The sequence below is a fragment of the Musca autumnalis genome, unplaced genomic scaffold, assembly GCF_047663935.1.
Source record: "Musca autumnalis isolate F117 unplaced genomic scaffold, ASM4766393v1 scaffold_3, whole genome shotgun sequence".
Taxonomy (NCBI): domain Eukaryota; kingdom Metazoa; phylum Arthropoda; class Insecta; order Diptera; family Muscidae; genus Musca; species Musca autumnalis.
Window position 1 is genome coordinate 167,377,970 of NW_027411866.1, and position 23,652 is coordinate 167,401,621.

Consider the following 23,652-nt stretch of genomic DNA (forward strand, 5'->3'; position numbering starts at 1 on the left):
GATGGATCGTCTAAGGCTACAAGATCAGCTGATATGCGAGAGACCTGGATAAGTACTCACGCAGGACCTACAGGGATTTTCAAAGCTACGGCTGCAAGAGACCTTAATAAGTACACAGGCACTACAAGGATATACAAGGCTACGGTTGCGAGAGACCTTAATAAGTACTCAAGCACTACAAGGATAATCAAAGGCTACGGTTGCAAGAGACCTTAATAAGTACTCAAGCACTACAAGGTTAATCAAAGGCTACGGTTGCGAGAGACCTTAATAAGTACTCAAGCACTACAAGGATAATCAAGGTTACGGTTGCAAGAGACCTTAATAAGTACTCAAGCGCTACAAGGATAATCAAAGGCTACAGTTGCAAGAGACCTTAATAAGTACTCAAGCACTACAAGGGCAATCAAAGGCTACGGTTGCAAGAGACCTTAATAAGTACTCAAGCACTACAAGGATAATCAAAGGCTACGGTTGCAAGAGACCTTAATAAGTACTCAAGCACTACAAGGATAATCAAGGCTACGGTTGCAAGAGACCTTAATAAGTACTCAAGCACTACAAGGATAATCAAGGCTACGGTTGCAAGAGACCTTAATAAGTACTCAAGCACTACAAGGATAATCAAAGGCTACGTTTGCAAGAGACCTTAATAAGTACTCAAGCACTACAAGGATAATCAAAGGCTACGGTTGCAAGAGACCTTAATAAGTACTCAAGCACTACTAGGATAATCAAAGGCTACGGTTGCAAGAGACCTTAATAAGTACTCAAGCACTACAAGGATAATCAAAGGCTACGTTTGCAAGAGACCTTAATAAGTACTCAAGCACTACTAGGATAATCAAAGGCTACGGTTGCAAGAGACCTTAATAAGTACTCAAGCACTACAAGGATAATCAAAGGCTACGTTTGCAAGAGACCTTAATAAGTACTCAAGCACTACAAGGATATTCAAGGGTCAAAGGATACGTAAGGATCAAAGGATATGCTAGGATCAAAGGATATGTAAGGATCAAAGGATATGCTAGGATCAAAGGATATGTAAGGATCAAAGGATATGCAAGGATCAAAGGATATGTAAGGATCAAAAGATAGGCAAGGATGCAAGGATTCCTGGCTTAGAGACCTGGATAAGTACTCTAAGGATGTCCAAGGCTAATCTTTTGAATGGGTTACTTACCGTCGAATGATGTGCTCGCTTTGCTGGTCTGTTACTGACTGTCCCAATTCTAGTTTTGGTCGCCCCTTTTATACTAGCTCCCACCACGTGTTTTCTTATTGGGGTAACGGGAACTTGTTTACTTCAATTTGTCATCACAACAACATAGCCAGTGATCATCTCCACCAATGGCAGTGATGAGCTGATGCTGTTGTGATGATGCTGTGGGACTCTACGTAGGAGTAACGGTAACTTGTTTACCAGAAACATTGTCACCACAACAACAACACTATTGATCATTACCACTAAAGGTAGTGATGACGACGGTGAGTTAGGGTTACCTCGTAGTGTGTCTACCCCCTTTAAAATAAAACGCAGGATATAAAGAGAGGACATGATTTTATTAAATATTTATGGGCAGCGACAAAAGATCACACGATTGGTGTAGGTAAAAATGACCGTAGGGATTTTTGCCGTCACACTACTTAAAAAACAATAAAATTATTTTTGATGGTAAATATTCGCGTTTTCATTATTAGGCCAGAAACTTTTCTAGTTCCCTATGTAATTATGAATATCCAATGCGGCAATGTATTGGTGTGCGGTATCTCTTGATCAACTGCGTCTCGTCTATGGGCTTGAGATACTTGTTAAATTCTGGTATTCATACTAGTCATTCTAAGAACTAGTTGAATGTAAAATTAATTGTCGAAAATATTTTTGTTGAGTTTTAGTTCTAGGCTAACATACATATATTGCAGTTGAAACTTGCAATATGCTATCTCTTCCATTTCAATATATACCAAAACCTGTAAAATAAACTAAGCAAAATCCATGCTATGTTTTCCTGAGAACCTCAAAAAATCTATAATCTTACACAGAATACTTTATAACTCGTTTCCATATCTAGACAAGTGCAGACGCGTGCGACAGGTACATATGTTCGTATGATTTCAACAAGAACATCGTGTACTCAAGCACTCAAAATTCATATGTAGTTAGTTTGTAGTGAACAGGAAACTAATGCTATGTGGCAAGAAATCTCAAAAACAGTTTTCTTGTTGGTTTCAGTACTCTCTACCGTATAACGTACAAACATACCGACTGCCATAAATGCCACAAAATGCAACATTTCATGTTTTTTCCTAGAACTGGAAAAACAGACGAAAAGGCGTGAGTGAATACAGCTACTCGAAGAACTTGTTTTTTATAGTTCAACAATAAACTTTAAAACTTACGCTGAAGAGGGGTTTTTACTAAAAACCCCAATTTTCTTTTTTTCTTTTTGTTTTTGTTTGTTGGTCAAACTTTTTATTCCCTCATCAATATCTGTCTGCACAAGTGGGAGGAGTGAACACTTTAAAACAGAAAGTAAAAGGAGTTTTAAACTAGACTTGTGGGGAAAGTTATAAATATAACTTTTGCCATACGGATTTAAAGTTTTTAATGCAACGATATGTTCAATTAGCTTAACATAAATTCAGATTGCGGGTGGTTGGAAAAATACTCAACAACTTGAGAATTTATTTAATAGGAAGACATTTTTGCTTTAGCTATTAATTGATATTGTATTACTGAATGTGATTTTAAATACCTCATTATCTAAAATCTTACAAATAGCGGCCGAAAGTAATTAAGAAAACCACTACCGCTGACAGCTTTGCTTTTGATAAAAATCTTGAAGAGCAATTATAAATTACAATTATAAAGAAAATAATTGCTTTCACAATGTACCTCCCCTCAACAAACAATTATCATGAAGCAGTTTTCATTAACAGAATATTGTGACACAATAATGAGAAAAAAATTATTAGTAACATTCAAAATATGGAAATTTTGTGATTCAAGTAATTTTTAATTAAACATTTTGCACAAAGATGTTTGATTGCTTTCATTTAAAATTTGTAGAAGTAAACGACCGAGAATTAATGATAAAAATACTTTGAAATAGAGGTTATCATTTCAAAAGGAAATTAATATAAAATGCAGGAGGTATTGCGTTGATAAAAATGGAATAGCTGTTTGTTATACCTGTTATAAAAAGAGGCATACACTCGGTGTTCACATTAAGGTAAAGTTAGGAATACGTTGCGTACAGATATACTGCGGTGCATGCAATACTTATCAGAGGTGGGGTTTCGTTACTTTCGGAGCTGTAGACATCCACAGCCGTGGGTGACGTAGGGGATGAAAGATACCAAGAAACGGTCCTGACCGGCTTTAACATGGCAAAGCCCAGGATTTATCTTGGTCCCTCTCTCATCTCAAGTGAGAGCTGCCTTTAACACCCTTAAAGGTAGTGAGCTGACATGTGCCGATCGTTCACCCATAAGAACGTTAAAAACTGGGGTTCCGGCGTCGGGTTAGTAACCCTCCGCTAGATAAAATCAGCCTACAATGAAAAAACGAAAGAAAAGAAAAACAAACCACTCTAAAATTGACGACCCGCGCAAACGTCTTAAGGACCATGATCTGCGAATTTGCACCTGGAATGTTCGCACTCATTATAGAGAAAGTGCAGTTTATACGCTGGCAGATGTATGTACTTGAAAAGAACAAGGCTGATACAACTGCAATACAGGAAATACGATGGATCCGGAAAGACGTCACAACAACACCTAAAGGTGACGCACTGTATTGTAGCTGCCATGACACAAAGCATGAGTTGGGTTGCGGATTTGTAGTTGGTCGGAGGTTAAAACATCTGGTCTCCAGCTTCATCCCAGTGAATGATATACTTGCTGCAGTACAGTTAAAACCAAATTTCTTCAAAATTAGCCTTATCTGCGCTAATACTCCAAACGAAGACAAGGACAAACAGGCCAAAGATATATACTACGAACGCCTAGGAGTAACACATCACCGCTGTCCTGCCCATGACAATAAAACTATTCAAAATAGGAAAGGAGAATATCTTCGACCCAACTTGAGTACCAGATTTAAGCATCTCGATATTCAAAAGGGCACCTGTCTGTCTCCAGATCAAAGAACAAGAAATCAAATTAATCATGTTGTAATAGGTGGTAGACTTTCATCGAGGGTGTTGGATGTACGATCATTCCGAGGAGCAAATAATAGACTCGGACCACTATCTTGTCACAGAAATGTTACGTACCCGTCTAAAGGTTGCAAATAAAGCACGAACAGACACAACACGGAAGTTGGACATCGGAAAGCTGCAAACACAACAGATATGTACAGCATATTCCACTCAACTGGCCCAATTGCTTAATGAAAACACTCCTCGTCCCGATAACATATCAGCAAAATGGCAAAATATTGCCTATTCCATGCAAATAGCCGAAAAATCCATACTTGGATACCAGAGACCAGCAACGAACCCATGGTATGACTTGGAGTGTCGTGCTGCTACTGTAGAGAAAAATGCGGCATATTGGGCTACTCTATAATCAGTAGCAACGCGTAGTGCACGAGAGGAGTATAGGGAGAAAATGAGAGAAGAGAAACGTCTTTTCCGCAGGAAAAAGAGAGAAATGGAAAAGCGTGAGTGTGAAAGGATCGAGAGCCAGAATGAAGTTCGAAAATTCTACCAAAGAGTGAAGCATCAAACTGATAGCTTTGGCACAAACACATACTTCTGTATTGACTAGCAAGGTAATTTGGTAACTGATACAGACAGTGTGCTCGGGATATGCATATCTCCAAATTGCTGGTATCCAGTACTAACGACGATAGCGAAGATACCACAGATCCAATCCCAGAAAATGGTATTGAATGTATACCGCCGGGCCAAGATGAGGTAAAGACAGCAATAAACCGGCTGAAGAATAATAAGGCAGCAGAAGTCGATGGCCTACCAACGAGCCGAGCTGTTCAAACCCGGAGGTGACACGCCTCAGCTAGTTAGCACCATCTGGCAGTAAGAACGCCTACCCGTCTATTGGAACTTGAGTATACAATGTCCAGTCCACATGAAGGGAGATAAGACTGTGTGCTCCAATTACAGGGGCATAAGTCTGCTCCCTATTGCACATAAGATAGTATCTGATATATCGTTTGAGCGACTAAAGCCTATGGTCAATGAAATAATTGAACCCTATCAGTGCGGCTTTAGACCGGCCAAATCCACCATTGACCACATATTCACCCTGTGGCAAATTCTGTAGAAGACCCAAGAGATGCATATTTACACCTTCGATATTTTTGTCGATTACACTGCTCAACAAAATTGAAAAAGTTGAATGTTTCAGACGAAGTTTACGTTGTTTCTAGATGAAATCGGCGAGTTATTTTCAAATCCGGTCCCGGGTTTTCTCCATCAGCTCTTGTTTTTGAGATATAGCTCAAAATCGGTTTTTACGAGTTTTACCCAGACTTTCGTTATTTTCGGATACAAACAAATATTTTTTGTGGGTTTGTCGACATATATATATTAAGGAGATGTTTTACGCTGGATACAAATCGTTTTTGAAATAATTATGGTGAGTATATATCAAAAAATATAGAACATATACGGCGGACCTTGTAAAAATTGCATATTTTGAGTACTTTAAGCTGTAATTACGTCATCAGGGGAAGTAATATGATCTTCATATGGTACTCCGGATATGCTTAGGGTGTTTACTATATAATCCAGTATTCAAATGTATAATATAAAGTTCATAGCGCCCATGATTCCGCCATAACCTAAAAACCATCATAAAGAATGCCATTGAAAAGTAAATGGCTTATGTGGTAATGATCACTGGTAAATGATTTCCCTTTAGCAGTCTTCATGGTGATTTTTAGGTTATGGCCGAATCGTGGGCGCTATGAACTTTATATTATATATTTGAATACTGGACTATATAGTAGACATCCTAAGCATATCCGCATTGCCATATGAAGATCCTATGACTTCCCCCGTTGACGTAATTACAGCTTAAAGTACTCAAAATATGCAATTTTTACAAGGTCCGTCGTATATTTTCTATATTTTTTGATATATACTCACCATAACTATTTCAAAAACGATTTTTATCAAGCGTACAACATCTCCTTAATATATTAATGTCGAAAAACCCACAAAAAATATTTGTTTGTATCCGAAAATAACGAAAGTCTGGATTAAACTCGTAAAAACCGATTTTGAGCTATATCTCAAAAACAAGAGCTGATGGAGAAAAACCGGGACCGGATTTGAAAATAACTCGCCGATTTCATCTAGAAACAACCGCAACTTCGGTTGAAACAAAAGTCGTGTTGACCAGTGTTATAAAGCAGCCTTCAAATGTATTCCAAACCATGTCTGAATTTGGTATCCCTGCAAAGCTCATTCGGCTATGTAAAATGACTTTAACTAACCTCATGTTCACACGAGCGTTTGAAGTACGTTGTTTGGCTCTCGAAATACGTACACGAATTAACCCGTTTCCACGACACCATTCGAAATTAAGAGAAACATCATTTATTTTTCTTTACTTTTTGTTTCCTCGTTTTCATAAGAATTTGATCACATAACACAGGAATTAATTGCACACTCTTCATTCATATTTTCCATTAATTCTGAAAATTTTGGTATTTTCTGTAGACTTTTATATTTTTGTATTTTCAAAATTAACGAGAGAGAGAGAGACATGTCAAAACAATATGTGTATTAGGCCGGGGCGATTTGTATGGAAGGAAAAAAGTGTTATCGGGCGCCTGGAGTTTCTGATTCTTGGGATTGTACTGAGCAGAAAAGTCAACTAGACCATATGTCTACGGTGAAAATCGAGCCCCCGGATTTTGATTTGAAGTTTTTTCAAGGATTTTTGGATACTTTGGCATATATCAACCAAACCACTGAGATTTTCTATCCAACACAAAGACAACAATTGTAGCCAAGACAATAATAAAGAACTCTCTAGTACATCGCAAAAGCATTGGAAAGCTTCTTCAGGCAGTTATGGCCTCGAGAAAGTGCACATTTTTCGGAAAATATCGATAAAAGACACTGTGCTACAAAATGGGACTCAAATTCAGTGGGTGGAAAATCCCTTTTGAAGATGAAAGCCCTCGGTGAGTGTACTAAGAATCCTAAAGGAAATTTTCACCATAGATCAAGTTTCCGAGATATTGCGTGATTAATGGTTTAATTTTGGCCCCTTAATTTGTGAGAAAATAGCTTTATATCTTCGGAACCAACAAAGTTGTAATCAGCTACTTGTTGTCATTTGATTGACCATTTTATTAGCTTTATAATGATATACATATACGGTTAATCGGTTACTTAAAACCGGTTCCAAAATCGGTTTTTATATCAGAATAACCGGTTCGAAAATTGAGATAACCGGATCTATCCTTCAATAAAATTTGTTATTAACGTGTTCGTCATTACAAGAGCTATTTATGGTAAGTATTTCAAAAGCACCACATACCAATAACGAATATACATAAAAACAAAGCATAGTTTTCTGAACAAAAACCGGGTAAATGTCAAAAAGGACCATTAAAAACGGGGAAATATCGATTGGTCATCAATGAGAACCGTACCTAAAATCTTCTGAACAACATTTTTGTAGAATATTTGGATGCTGTAAAAGAAGACGAGAGTCTTCAGGTACTTTTACTACGGTTCAAAAAATAAAGGACCAAAAGGACATAAAAGGAATGGAGATAGAGGGACGAAATATTTTACAAAAAGATTCACCATTCAATTTGACTGAAGACATGCAATAACGCTTTAGTGAGATATAAAGCTATTTTCTCACAAATTAAGGGACCAAAATTAAACCATTAATCACGCAATATCTCGGAAACTTGATCTATGGTGAAAATTTCCTTTAGGGTTCTTAGTACACTCACCGAGTGCTTTCATCTTCAAAAGGGATTTTCCACCCACTGAATTTGAGTCCCATTTTGTAGCACAGTGTCATTTATCGATATTTTCCGAAAAATGTGCACTTTCTCGAGGCCATAACTACCTGAAGAAGCGTTCCAATGCTTTTGCGAAGTACTAGAGAGTTCTTTATTACTGTCTTGGCTACAATTGTTGTCTTTGTGTTGGATAGAAAATCTCAGTGGCTTGGTTGATATATGTCAAAGTGTCCAAAAGTCCTTAAAAAAAAACTTCAAGTCAAAATCCGGTGCTCGATTTTCACCGTAGACATATGGTCTAGTTGACTTTTTTGCTCAATACAATCCCAAGAATCAGAAACTGCAGGCCCCCTTGGTGGTGTTCAAATCGCCCCACTCTAATGTGTATACAGAATTTCTGACATGTATTTGACTTTTGCTTCTAGATGTAACTGCAATGAAAGAGAATAGAAAATTTGCTATGCTTTGAATGTATACTAATCGTTGAACCATTTAGTTTTCATTCATGTTTTGCAGTATTTCTAAAAAAGCCCTACATTTTTAAATTTTGTATTTTGTCATAATTAATTTATTTCGATAAATGCTCTCATTTGTTAAGTACAGTACACATTGTCAGTTTTGAATGACAATTTTTTGCAATTTTCGATAACTGTCCAACCGTCCAGCAACCACAAAATATTTTGTGGTTGCATGATGAATGACAAAAATGAACGGCCACACTAGCAAGCAACAACAAGGCTGTCATTCAAAATTGACAACGTGTACCCAGCTTTAAAGGTGCGACGTATTTTATCGTGGTTCGGAGAGTATTTCTGCTTGAACAATGTAGAAAAATCGTCGTTCGTTCTCAGAATTTTGTATGGGGAATCAAGTAATTTATTCGTATTGGAGGGTCGAACAACGAATAGAGAACGAACGATGTCCCGTGGAAACGACAAACAACATTCGATCCTCAATTAAAATTTAAAAGAACCTCTCGGATTAGTTTATTACCAAAAGAGGTTTCAGACAAGGAGATGGTCTGTCGTGTGATCTCTTCAAAATCCTGTTGGAAAAGGTCATAAGAGATGCGAATGGTCAAAAGAAATGGAACAATATACACAAACATCCATATTCCAGCAAAATGTTCGATGCCAAAGATGCCATTTAATCACGAGTGCAAGTGACCTAGCATGTCATCTTTTTAGCATCTTCATCGATGAATTTTATATGAGCGTGAACCCCAAAAGATGGTATTTATTTTTGGATCCAAAGCATGTCATTTTCACCAATGCTTTGACATTTCATTTTCACCAATGCATGGGCATGTCATTTTCACCAACCCTTTGCAATGACATTTTAATTACGCCGAGAGTTTTAACAACGTTGGTTGTGATATCGAGTTTCCGACAACATAAAACCTATTGTAAATAATTAATATTATATATTTTAAAAAAAGTGTGTAAATAACAACACAAAATTCATCTCTATTGGATCGATGGAATGGGTTCCAATGCTGATGAAAAGATCGGATTTTTCACCACTTCCCTTGCATGGGTTCAAATGCTGATGAAAAGATCGAATCTTTCACGACTTCCTTTACATTGGTTCAAATACTAGTGAAAAGATCAGATCTTTCACGACTTCGTTTGAACCAATGCAAAAGAAGTCATAAAATCAAGTCATCGCATGGAACCCCTTCCTTCAAATTTTGCTGGGATGTTACTTGCATATGCCGACAACATTGACATCATGTGTTGATCGGTAGAGGAAGTAACTGATACCTTTGCGAAAGTCGAAAGGGAATCTGCTAAAGTCGGTCTGGCAGTAAACAGCGATAAAACCATGTTGATGGTATCGACGCGTAATGTTAGCATTAATTTTGTGTGGTTGCAGTGGATATATCGAAAAATCATACACTAGTATCATGTTGTCCATGGAGTATTCATTGAATCTTAGGTCTATAAAATTAAAGGTTAAGCCAGAAATCTGAAGGGAGCATAAAAACTTGTTTGCTTCAACCTATTTTACCCATTTTTCTATATTGATGCCAACACAGCTTCCACGTAAATTAATTTTAATGGAATTTCCACATAAGAGCGATTTCATAGAAAAAATTTCATGAAATTAGGAGTTCTTAGAAATTTTGTGTTACCGATGAGGTAGTGGTATTCACTCGAATTATTCAACTAATTTCAGCAAAATTCACTATATTTTGCTCCATGCTCCATTAAAGAGATTATTCAATATGGATAGAATGTCAGCTATGTATTTAATGATGTTTATATATTTATATAACCATTGTCCGCTGTACACTATTGTGCAAATTAATCCTTATTTTTTACAGAGGTTACAACAAAGTAACTATTAATGTAGGGACAATTTATATTATTTTTATAGAGACCGTATTACGAATGGCATATATTAGACTTATGGCTTTTCTACAGCATCGTCTCCCTGTATGATATTTTGATGATTATTTACATAAGATTACATAAATTCTTATTTATAAAATGATTCGCTAAAAAGGCACAAAATGACTTCAAAATTTTTATTAATCAGAAATTTGGACAATGTTTTAAGTCACTGTAGGCAGATATATAACTGAAAACTAGTTTTAGGGCCACACGACCTAATAAAAATGACATTGTTTCTCACTAATTATACCCTCCACCATATGGAGGGTATAATTAAATTTGTCATTCCGTTTGTAACACATCGAAATATTCGTCGGAGATCCGTCTGTTGAAATCAAGATACAGCTCGCAATTTTAAAGATAGAGAGTCAAAATTTGGTACAGAAGTTTTTATTACTTGCAGGATGGTTGGTATTGAAAATGGGATATATCGGTCCACGTTTTGATATAGCCCCCATAGAACGGTACCTCCCGATTTTCGGTATTTTTAAGGTTTTAGCTTCATTATCCTACCAAAATGGCTGAAATTTGGTACGTTGTCTTCTTTAGGGGTATAAAACTTTCCCCCTGAATTTTGTCGGTATCGGTCCACACCTACATATAGCCCCCATAGAACGGTACCTCCCGATTTTCGGTATTTTTAAGATTTTAGCTTTATTATCCTACCAAAATGGCTGAAATTTGGTATATAGTCCTCTTTGGGGGTATAAAACTTTCCCCGAGAATTTTGTCGGTATCGGTCCACACCTTCATATAGCCCCATAGAACGGTACCTCCCGTTTTTCGGTATTTTGAAGGTTTTAGCTTCATTATCCTACCAAACTAGCTGAAAATTGGTACGTAGTCTTCTTTAGGCGTATAAAACTTTCCCCCAGAATTTTGTCGGTATCGGTCCACACCTTCATATAGCCCCCATAGAACGGTACCTCCCAATTTTCGGTATTTTGAAGGTTTTAGCTTCATTATCACACCGAAATGGCTTAAATTTGGTACGTAGTCTACGTTGGTGGTACAAAACTTTCCCCCAGAACTTTGTCGGTATCGGTCCATGCCTTCATATAGCCCCCATAGAACGGTACCTCCCGATTTTCGGTATTTTGATCGTTGTGGCCTCAATATTCCACCGAAATGGCTGAAATTTGGTATTTAGACTTCGTTGGGGGTACTCAAACTTCCCCTTTAAATTTGTATAGGTATAGGTCCACGCCTTCATATAGCCCCCATGGAAAGGTACCTCCCGATTTTTCGTATTTTGAAGGTTGTGTCTTCAATATTCCACTAAAAATGGCTGAAATTTGGTATTTAGTCTTCAATCTATATATATATATATATATATATATATATATATATATATATATATATATATATATAAAAGGATGATGTTAGTTACTACGCTTATAACTCAAGAACGGCTGAACAGATTTTGAAAATTCGCACCAATTCGGAATGGTCTCATGGCAGAAAAGGATAAAACCTAAAAAAAATCGCGAAATATTTGCAAAAATATTTTTTCAATAAAGTCAATTTTTCCACAAATTTCTATCGAGCTTCGCGTTTGGAGTAAATCTTGGCACTTATTTGGACAGTTTTTGGCGAAAATTGTATTTGCACCTACTATGATGGTCCATTGTACGCCTTTGTCAATTTTTGAAAGTTGTAAAGAATTTTTTATTCATAATCAAATCGATTTTCATTTATTTTCCAGCGTCTTTTTAGGAAATAACAGCGAAAATGGTTAAAAGGGCTTAGTTTAGAGATGTAAAGATTAGTGGTGGTTTCGGTCAGATACCGATTGAAAAGACTAAGATGATAATGTCAAAAGTGGTTTCCACAGTTTTGAGGAAAAAGGTACAAATCCACAAAATTGGTGGGTTAATTGAAACATCAAGAGCTCCGAGGTAATTTCATTGGAAGTGAAGTTGTGGCATATATGTATACTTTTAAACCGTAGTTAATAACATCTTCGAAAGATAAACTTCCGATGTATGCGGTATAATATTTAAGCTGTACCAGATATATTTTGATACTGTTTAGATTCTGTCATGATACAAAAAAGGCAATTACAAACGGCCAAATACATACATTCAAACATACATATGTACATTGGTACTGTTGGTACACTGTATGTATATCATTCGAAAAAAGGATGATATTCAAAATTGGAAACAAAAACAAGAAATCGGAGGTACTGGGGTGTTTTTGGTCGAATTATCTGACAAATATTCTTTATCGGCGACATAAGTAGGTAAATACTTATTAATCGTTAATTAGTTTGTGATATTAATTTGACTATGTTATTTACGTCGAAATTAAATATAGGGTGACCAAGTAATCGACAACAGTCACGTGTTAGTGTGACAAGTCTTCAAGCATCCGAAACACACAAACAACGGCAACTAATAGAATAGCTCTGTCCATGTTACCAGAGCCATTGCCGAACTTTTTATACCCTCCACCATAAAATATTCTGAACTAAAAAGGAAAAATTATATTCTTTCCTGTCCACAATTTTAGACGAAGATATTTTGTGACCTCTGATACCTAAATAAGGTAAAAACATAAAAAATGTTATCAATCGGTAAGGAACCTTATATGGAAAATCAAGAGGTACAGTTATATAGGGAGCTATACCTAAACATGGACCTATGTTGACAGTTTTTGATGGAGATATTTTGTGATAACAAGAAACCTCAACGCTCAAATTGCAGGTAGTTCGATAAAAAATGTTAGCTAAAATACTCAAAATACCAAAAATCGGGAGGTACCGCTATATGGGGGCTATACCAAAACACGGACCTTGACTGTTTTTAGTGGATATACTTTGGGAACCAATGGGAACCCCAAACCTGAAATTACAGATAGTTCGGTCAAGAAATGTAATTAAAATCCACAAAATACAGAAAATCGGGAGGTACCGTTATATAGGGGCTCTACCAAAACATGGACCTATGTTGACAGTTTTTGGTGGAGATGCTTTGTGATTACTAGGAACCTCAACTGTCAAATTACAGGTAGTTCGGTTAGACATTTAACTAATATCCTCAAAATACCGATAATCGGGAGGTACCGTCATATGGAGGCTATACCAAAACAAGGACCTATGTTGACGGTTTTTGGTGGAGATGTTTTGTGACCACTGGGAACCACAAACTTAAAATTACAGGTAGTTCGGTAAAAAAATGTAGTTAAAATCCCCAAAATACCGAAAATCGGGAGGTTGCGTTATATGGAGGCTATACCAAAAAGTGTTCCGATATAACCCATCTTCGAACTTGCCCTGCCTATGGAAAAAAAGACGCTCGGCTCAATTATTGGCTAGATCGTCATGACCAGATCGTCTTAGAATTTTATCCTGATCAAGAATATATGTGCAAATGATTAGTTCGATGTGTTACAAACAGAAAAACAAACTAAATATACCCTCCATACTACGGTGAAGGGTATAAAAACAGACGAAGGTGGTTACCTGATAATGATCGGATCAAAATGGGTAAATAGGTTAAAATGGGTTAATTGATTAAAACGCAAATTTAAATAAGCGCTATATTCAGCATTAAATTCAAATTCAAATGCAATTGCTTTAGTGAAATATCGTGTTCAGTGGTGGAAACAAGAATTGCAGAAAACCATCGATTATGAAACGAGTAGGGCGTTATGATATTATTTTGCTTCAACTGCGCTACCAAATATTTTTATTTACATCGCAAAACGTGTATCTTAGTCCCGATTTAGAGTTACCTAATTTTTTTCGCGGCTATTGTCAGTTTACAGAAGAGAGAGTCGAGTAAAATAGAGACACTTTGCCTCTCAGTACTTTCTCTCTTCGTCAAACTGACAATTGTCAAAAGTACAATTGTCTAATGTACATCTTCAAAGATCGTCCTAAACAGTTCAAAACAAAGAAATATTTGCCATTGTACAAGGTGATAGCAATAATAGTATTATAGGTTTGAACCAAAGCCATAAAGTTCTGTACCTAACAAACTGCGAGACGAAGTTCGCCGGGTCCCCTAGTGTGATATAAAACTGTTCGCCAGAAATATGTCTGTGCAGGTCCACGCTTTCATATTGCCCCATTTCTGACTAAAATTCGTCGGTATAGGTCCACGTTTCGCTATAGCCCCCATAGAACGGTACCTCCCGATTTTCGAATGAAGATTGTGACGTCAATATCCAACCGAAATGGTTGAAATTCGTTATTTCGTCTTCCAAGAGTTATAAAATATTCCAGAATAATATTATCAGTATAGGTCCACGTCTTCCTATATCCCCATAGAAGCGTACTTCTTGATTTTCGGTATTTTTTAAGTTTTAGCCACATTCTCTTTCCGAAATATAGGAAATTTTGTATTTAGTCTTCTTTGAGCCTAAAAACTTTCGATCGACGTTTTGAAATAGCCCCCATAGAATGGTGCCTCACATTGTTTTGCCGAAATTGCTGAAATTTAGTATTAAGTCTTCTTCATACACGAAAGGAAACTAATTATTCCATTTTACTTCAATACAACTTGTGGTGGAGGGTATAACAAGTTCGGCCCGGCCGAACTTAACGCCGTTCTTACTTGTTTTATTATCATATCATACATATATATCACATACATATATAACATTTTATATTATATATAACTTTATTCAATATTTGTATCGTATCAAATGCAAGTGGTAAAAAATAAGTTAAATAGTATCAGTCGGCTTGGCCGACAGAGATATACCCTCAGCCTCGGACCTAAAGAACAGAAAATATCACACAATAATTCTGACGTCTCTTGGGTGCCACCGTGGTGCAATGGTATGCACGCCCGCCTTGCACGCTGAAGGTCTGGGTTCGATTCCCCGGCCAGGCAACAGCAAACATTTTCCAGCGGTGGCAAAATCCCCCCAGTAATGTTGGCGACATTTCCTGAGTATTTCAGCCATGTAAATCTTCTCTACAAAAAGATGTCTTAAGACACGCCGTTCGGACTCGGCGATAAACAGTAGGTCGCATATCATTGAGCTAATATGAATCGGGGTGCACTCATTGATATGAGAGAAGTCTCCCTTGTCCTTTCAGGGATGTTTGTGGAACAATTATTTATTCTGACGTCTATATAATACGAAGTACAACGTTTGGACCAAATTGGTTTCTCCCTTCGAGGGTTATCTTACGTACTACCGAGTTTAGTTGGGGCCGGCAGGCTTTTTTTGAGCTTTTGGCCATTATCTCAAGAAGTAAGTACTTGCCCCTGAAAAACATGTACCGTCTTAATAGGGAAAGCGAATACAAGTTGTTACAACAAAAACCAAACGGAAAAGGAAGTCCAAATTTTGGACCGATTCGGCAGATCCGTTCGAAAGTTATCGTGTGCTCCACTACACATGGTGTCATAGGGGTATTTTAAACATTTCGTACTATTTTCTCAGGAAGTATGGACTTTCCCCTGAAAAAACTGTCGTAATGGAGGCAGCGAATACTAGCTATTACAAAAAGAAGCAATAAGATTAAACTGCAATTTTCACAAATTTTGTTTGGGAAGTACCCGAAGGAGTGGACCTACATATATAGTCCATATTCGAACGAATAGTAAGGACCAAATCTGTTACTTCCTTCAAGAATTTTCGTGCACACAATTTTTCCAAACATTTTCAAACTTTTGTGGGGGAGGTACCTGAAGTAGTGGACCGGTATGGTCTATCTTCGAAGTTAAACTAAGTTTGGACAAACTATTATGGACGCCAAATTATAGACCGAGTCGGCTCATCCTTTCGAGAGTTTTCGTCCGCTCTAACCACTACACAAGGTGACATAGGGGTATTTCAAACCTTTCAGACTATTTTCTCAGGATGTATTGACAATTCCTCTGATAAAACTTGAACCGTCATAATAGGGGCAGCGAATACAAAAATCAAAGCGATTCGAGTGCAGGTCCTAACCTAAACTTTTCCGAAATTTTCTGTTGGAGATACCCGATGGAATAGACCGATAAAGTCCATATTGGAATCTCATCTATGTCTAGTAGAAATTTCCCGATGCGCAAAGTATGGACCAAATCGGTTATTCGCTTCAAGAGTTATCGTGGGCACAATTTTTCCGTAAATTTTCGAACTCTTGTGGGGGAGGTATCTGAAAGAGTGGACCGATATGGCTCATCTTGGAACTTAAATAAAGTTTGTAACAGAACGCTTGTAACAGAACGCTTGAATATTTTTCTGATTGAAATTTTGTGGCACAGTGTCATTTAGCGATGTTTTACGGAAAATGTGCACTTTCTCAAGGCCAAAACTGCCTGAAGGAGATTTCCAATACTTTTGCGATGTACGAGAGAATTCTTAATTATTGTGGTGGCTACAATTTTGGTCTGTGTTGGATCACAAATCTCAATGGTTTGGCTGTTTGCCAAAATATCAAAAAACTTCAATAAAAAACTTCAAGTCAAAATCGGGAGGCTATATCTTTATCGTAGACCTACGGTCCAGTGAACTTTTTTGCTCAGTTCAATCCCAGAAATCAGAAACGCGAAGGGCCCATTAAGGTTTCCAAATCGCCCAGGCCTAATATACACCCTCGTTAGCATAAATGTTGAGGGTATAATTATTTTAGTTATTAACAGGCAAAAGGTCAGTCATCCGTGCAACGATAAATAATTTTTTGAGGATTTTTTCATAGTATTTTTTAACAAATACATAACGTGAAAGTTGATTGTGCGGTAAGTTTTTAAATATTTAAATGAAATGAACGGTATTATAGACATTTATAGCCAAAATTTCATCCATTTGCGCTACAGGAAGTCATTAAAAAAATGTCACCAAGTCATAACCCTAATGTATATGTACGTATATTTTACCTATGTACATAGTTATAAATGCGATAGGTTACAAATACGTGAAATTATTGATATGTAGAAATATGTCATTTACAATTTCTGACAAATTTTTCAGCTTCAATAAGTTTTTCTTAGAACAAACTAAAAATGTTATATAATGGAACATAAAGAGTGGGCAAAATGGGTTATGATATGTATATCGTTCAGACGAATTGGCATTTGGGTCAAAAGCGAAATTCGAGATAAATAAACTACGAAATTGTAGATATTCATGAACATTTTTTTCTATTGAAATCAAGTCAATTTTTTGAGTTAAGGGATCACGTGAATGAACGAAATACTCTCAGTTATGCATATGAATGTTCTTCATTCACTTGTCCATACATCGCACTCCTCGTACATGTTAAAATACTTAGCAATGAGTGTCTGTGTGAAAACACATATCAGTCTGATGCCATAAATAGCATTGCCGCTTTTATATAATCACTGTTCTGCAATTGAAGAAACTTACACCTGATGTAATCCTCTTGTAATACATGAATACCTTTAACAACTACATATGTACTATGTGTGTATGTTGCGCGTGTTAATTACTCATATCTATTTTTTGTGTAAGCATGAGTATTTACAATGAACTTAACATGTGTAGAGAGACTTTTGTTGACTGGGGGTTATATGTAGTTTGGGTATTAAAATATTAAAATGTAGATTGGCTGTAGTTTAAAAAGAAAATCTTTTAGGATTTTTCCTATATGCTAAGTAATTATTTATGAAAAGTGCGTGACACTTTTGTGTGTACTTTTTGTGCAGACAATCACTCCCATGTGTTTAATAATTGAAAAGAGTGTTTTAGGTGGAATTGTGTTTTACAGAAATAATTGAGAACAGGCTATAAGGAAGTGAGGTATTAAGATTAAGATAAAATACCCACGTTGGTTGTTGTTTTGTTTTTAAATCAAACAATTAGAGATTCATCTTATAATGCTATATTTAAATTTTATACACTGTGCAACAAAATTAAATTTTTTCAAAATGATGGGAAAATCTGAGTAGATTATAAAAGTAGAGCTAAAAATATGAGACACATGTATCGGCGTTTTTAAAGTTTACATCGGAAAGTAACCAAAGAAGGCGGGGAATGTTCCGCTCATTTCTAGTTTTTTCGAAATATTCGAGTTAAGATATCTTGGAATCCTTGCATTTTAGGTATATAGTATCTTTGGCAAAAATTAAATTAAAAATCTCAAAAATCATGTGGTTCATCAAAGGGGTCTTTTTGGTCCTTTTTTCGAAAATCTTTCAAAAACTCCTCTAAAATGTCTTCATATCAAATCCAAATATTTCACAAAAATTTTCGCCATAAAAATTTACTATAGGTCTCAGAATACACCGAATCTGCAAATCTTATCTAATCGCCAGGAATCTCTAAAAATGAAAAACACGTTTTAGGTTTAAAGACGGACTTCATCTGAGTTTATTCAAAATTGTACCACAAAACATAATTTTAGAGAGATGACGTCAAGGGCAAAATATTCTTTATCTTGGTCCCTCTTTCATCTCAAGTGGACACTGACCTCCCCGTGGTTTCACCTGCGGAACTGCCTTTAATACCCGTTAAAGGTAGTGAGCTAACATGTGCCGCGCGTTCACCCATAAGAACGTTAAAAACTTGGGTTTGGGTGTCGGGTTAGTAACCCTCCCCTAGAAAAAAAAGCCTACTATGAAAAAACGAAAGAAAAGAAAAACAAACCCCTTTAAAGTCGACGAACCTTGCAAACGTTTTAAGGATCATGATCTGCGAATCTGCACCTGGAATGTTCGCACTCTTTATAGAAAAGGTGTAGTTTACGCATTGGCAGATGTACTTGAAAAGTACAAGGCCGACATTACTGCCATACAGGAAATACGATGGAACAAAGCATGAGTTTGGTTGCGGATTTGTAGTTGGTCGGAGGTAAAAACATCTGGTCTCCAGATTCACCACAGTGAATGGAAGACTCGCTGCAATTCGATTAAAAGCAAAATTCTTCAACACCAGCTTTATTTGCGCTCATGCTCCCACTAAAGACAAGGACGAACAGACCAAAGATATATTTTAAGAGCGCTTAGAAGAAACTTATGACCGTTGCCCTGCCCATGATATTAAAATTATATTAGGCGATTTTAATGCCAAAATTGGAAAGGAGAATATCTTTGGCCCAACAGTCGGGAAAATCAGTCTCCACAGTGAAACATCTAACAATGGTATGAGGCTGATAGACTTTGCAGCTGGAAGAAACATGTTAGTTAGCAGTACCAGATTTAAGCATCTCGATATTCATAAGGGCACCTGGCTGTCGCCAGATCAAAGAACAAGAAATCAAATTGATCACGTTGTGATAGACGGAAGACATACATCAAGCGTGTTGGATGTACGATCGTTCCGAGGTGCAAACATAGACTCGGACCACTACCTTGTTGCAGCAAAGGTATGTACCAGATTAAACATAGCAAACAAAGTGCGAACAGACACAACACGGAAGTTTGACATCGGTAAGCAGCAATCTCAACAGATAGCCTCAACATATTCCACTCAACTGGCCCAACTGCTTAATCAAAGCACTCCTCGTCCCGATAACATATCTGGACAACGGCAAAACATTGTCCACTCCATTCAAACAGCCGCAAAATACAGTACGCAAATAACAGTACTTGGATACCAGATACCTCCACCAAGGAATCCATGGTATGATCAGGAGTGTCGTGCTGACACCGAAGAGAAAAATGCAGCATATAGGGCTACTTTACAATCAGTAGCAACGCGTAGCGCACAAGAGAGGTATCGGGAGAAAAGGAGAGAGGAGAAACGTCTTTTCCGCAGGAAAAAGAGAGAGACAAAAAAGCGGGAGTGTGAACAAATCGAGATAAACAGGAGATAGAATGAAGTCCGAAAATTCTACCAAAGAGTGAAACATCAAACTGATGGCTTTGGAACTGGCACATCCTCCTGTAGAGACCAGCAAGGTAATCTGGTAGCTGATACAGATAGTGTGCTAAGGATATGGAAAGAACATTTTTCCAAACTATTGGTATCCCGGCTGACACCCGGCCAAGATGAGGTAAAGACAGCAATAAAACGGCTGAAGAATAATAAGGCAGCAGGAGCTGAAGGCCTACCAACCGAGCTGTTTAAAACCGGAGGCGACGCGCTGATAAGGTGTATGCATCAGCTAGTTGCACCATCTGGCGGGAAGAACGCGTACCCGACGATTGGAACCTGAGCATCCTGTGTCCCGTCCACAAGAAAGGAGATAAGACTTTATGCTCCAACTATAAGGGCAAAAGTCTTCTCCCTATCGCCTATAAGATAGTGTCAGGGATAATGTCCGAACGACTAAAGCCCATGGTCAACGAAATAGTTGGACCATACCAATGCGGCTTTAGACCTGGCAAGTCCACAATTGGCCAGATATTTACCCTGCGGCAAATCCTGGAGAAGACCCAAGAGATGCAGATCGACACCTACCACCTTTTTGTCGATTATACAGCAGCCTTCGACAGCCCGCTACGTTCAAAGGTATTCCACGCCATGTCTGAATTTGGAATCCCCGCAAAGCTCATTCGGATTTGTAAAATGACTCTAACTGACACAAGATCTTCAGTTAAAATAGGAAAGAACCTCTCCGAAGAGTATTGTACCAAAAGAGGTTTCAGGCAAGGAGACAGCCTTTCGTGTGATCTTTACAACTTCCTGCTAGAAAAGGTTATACGAGAGGCAAACGTCAAAAGAAGTGACACAATCTACACCAATAGCCACATGTTACTTGCTTACGCTGATGATATAGACATCATGGGACGATCAGTAAAAGAAGTAACCGATACCTTTATGAAGGTCGAAGGAGAATCAGCTAAAGTGGGTCTGGCGGTAAACGGTGGGAAGACAAAGCTAATGTCGACGCGCAATGCGTCCATTGAGATCGGACTAACTGTTGAAGTTGGTTCCTATAATTTTGAGGTAGTACAAGACTTCGTATACCTCGGCACCGCCGTAAACACAACAAACGACATCAGTTGTGAAATAAAAAAAGAATTGAATTGGCCAACAGATGCTACTTTGGTTTAAGTAAGCAGTTTAAAAACAAAGCCACAACTCGTCAAACAAAAATAACGCTTTAAAAACACTGTTACAACCCATGCTGATGTATGGTTCCGAAGCCTGGGTACTTGCGCAAGCAGATATGGCAGTGCTTGGCGTGTTTGAGAGAAAAATTCTTCGAAAGATCTACGGACCAATCTGCGTTGACGGTGAATATCGACGTCGTATGAACTACGAGCTGTATCTGCTATACAACGACATCAATATAGTTATACGTATGAAGATGCAACGATTGCTTTGGCTAGGTTATATAATAAGAATGAGCGATGATGAACCCGCTAAAAAGGCATATAAATTCGAGCCACATGGCGGTGCATTTTTGATTTTGAAATTTTGTGTAGAATATTGCTTCTTTTCTCACTTTTCACTTAGAACCATGTTTCATACTACGTATCAACTCGATAAAAGAAGAAAAATATCATCAAAAAAATGGGAAATATTTTCATGTTTTTTCAGAAAAAGTGACACTGATATTTACATGATATGCAATGTAAATAGACATTTCTTTGGCGACCCATAATAAAATTTGGCGAAGAATATTTTTGTCTTTGACGTCATCGCTCTAAAATTATGTTTTTGGGACTATTTTGAATAAACTCAGATGAAGTCCGACTTTAAAGCTAAAACGTGTTTTTCATTTTTAGAACTTCCTGGCGATTAAATAATATTTATAGATTCTGGGATAGTAAAATTTTATGACGAACAATTTTGTAAAATGTTTGGATTTGATAATGTGATCATATCAAATCCAAACATTTAAGGAGTTTTTGAAAGATTTTCGAAAAAAGGACCAAAAAGCCCCTTTGATGAACCGCATGAGGGTTAACATTTTTAACAAAAATATTCCTCACGTCCTTCTTTGTAAAGTTGCCAAAGTCACTATATACCTAAAATGCAAGGATTCCAAGATATCTTAACTCAAATATTTCGAAAAAAATAGAAATGGGCGGAATTTGCACCGCCTACTTGGGTGTTTTCCGATGCAAACTTTAAAAACGCCGATACACCTGTCTCATATTTTTAGCTCTCCTTTCATAATCTGCTCAGTTTTCCTTGTAATTTTTTTTGTCGCACAGTTTTATATTTCATTAAAATTTACGTTATTAAATAATTCTTTTAACATGTCACATTTTTTTTTCAGTTACCACAAACAGATCTGGATGGCATAGATCCAAATTTTAAACGATTTCGTGTTGAAAATGGTGAATCCCTTGCTGAAAAAGATGAGGTAAGTAATTAATTTTAAAATACTCTGTTTATTATCATTCAAATGTGATGAGGGCATTCAAATAAATCTCCGGATTAAGCGCTTTTGATAACTGTAATGTAAACACGCAATCGTGTATACAAAATCTACGTACATATATTTCTGTGTCGCCATTCTATTACATCATTTTGGTCACATGAGCATTCTCATAGCCTACACGAATGAAGGGTAAATTCAATTTTTCACACCGTTTATAAAGCTTCATCGCGTATACATTCAAGGCCGGTATTAAATAAATCCGTTCATTGAAATCAATATTGTCTTTTAAAGATATAATTCTTAAATTAATTGCATAATTAATATTATTACTAGGATGTTATTTATTTATTTCGTCTATGGAAATACAAGTTCCATACACATCATTAAGCATTGATAAAATTCAGTTTTTAGATTCTTGAGATGTGAGTTTACTTATTATTTTTAAAGTAAGTCACCTTAATCTCATATTTGTTTTTTTTTCAAATTTAAAAAAAACAACAAGTTTTAATGTGGATGTAGTTAAAATTGATTTACTTTAGGGAAAGGCAGAGAAGACTAGTTTCGTCCAACGCCATTTAGTTATTTGTATTGAAACAAAGAACTCTTCCCCAATTTTATGACGACTCGAGCTCAAGAATAAATTGTGGAGACGCATAACAGTGGGAGTAGTCTCAAAACATTCTTTGGAAGGAATGAATGCCTTATAGATACGCTTTTTTGCCGATCCTTACATAAAGGGCTAATGGAAATTGGCTTAACCTGGGCTAAGGATCAAAATACACAAATTTATGGGATACCAATTATTATGTATTGTTCGAGGTAACACTAAAGGTTTTGCCCATAAAATCCATTGATTTGCCCAATACGAGGGCAGTTCGGAAACTTCTTAGCCTAGCACAAAAAGCGCGGTATAAACAGAAAAAAGTTAAGTGTTTTGGAAACTTCCATCTCTGTTATGAACACATGTTAAATTTTGTTTCGATCTGGCAACTCCTTCATATAGAAACAGGTGTTCAAAAAAGACGCATCCGCAATTTTTTTACAATGGAAAAATTAGAAGTGCGTGCTGTCATTAAAAAAGGTTTATCGGGACAAGAAATTCATAATGATAT

The 23,652-nt window shown here is 36.9% G+C and overlaps 1 protein-coding gene across 3 annotated transcripts in view; it reads left to right on the forward strand.

Annotated features, from left to right (window-relative positions):
- The window catches only part of LOC141396596 (GTPase-activating Rap/Ran-GAP domain-like protein 3), a 559,487-nt gene that overhangs the window by 394,311 nt on the left and 141,524 nt on the right, over positions 1-23,652 (forward strand). For all 3 annotated transcript variants that reach the window (XM_073972169.1, XM_073972170.1, XM_073972171.1), the window contains one exon: positions 22,436-22,522. In XM_073972169.1, coding sequence (XP_073828270.1) covers positions 22,436-22,522 — 87 coding nt within the window. The remainder of the gene's footprint in view (positions 1-22,435; positions 22,523-23,652) is intronic.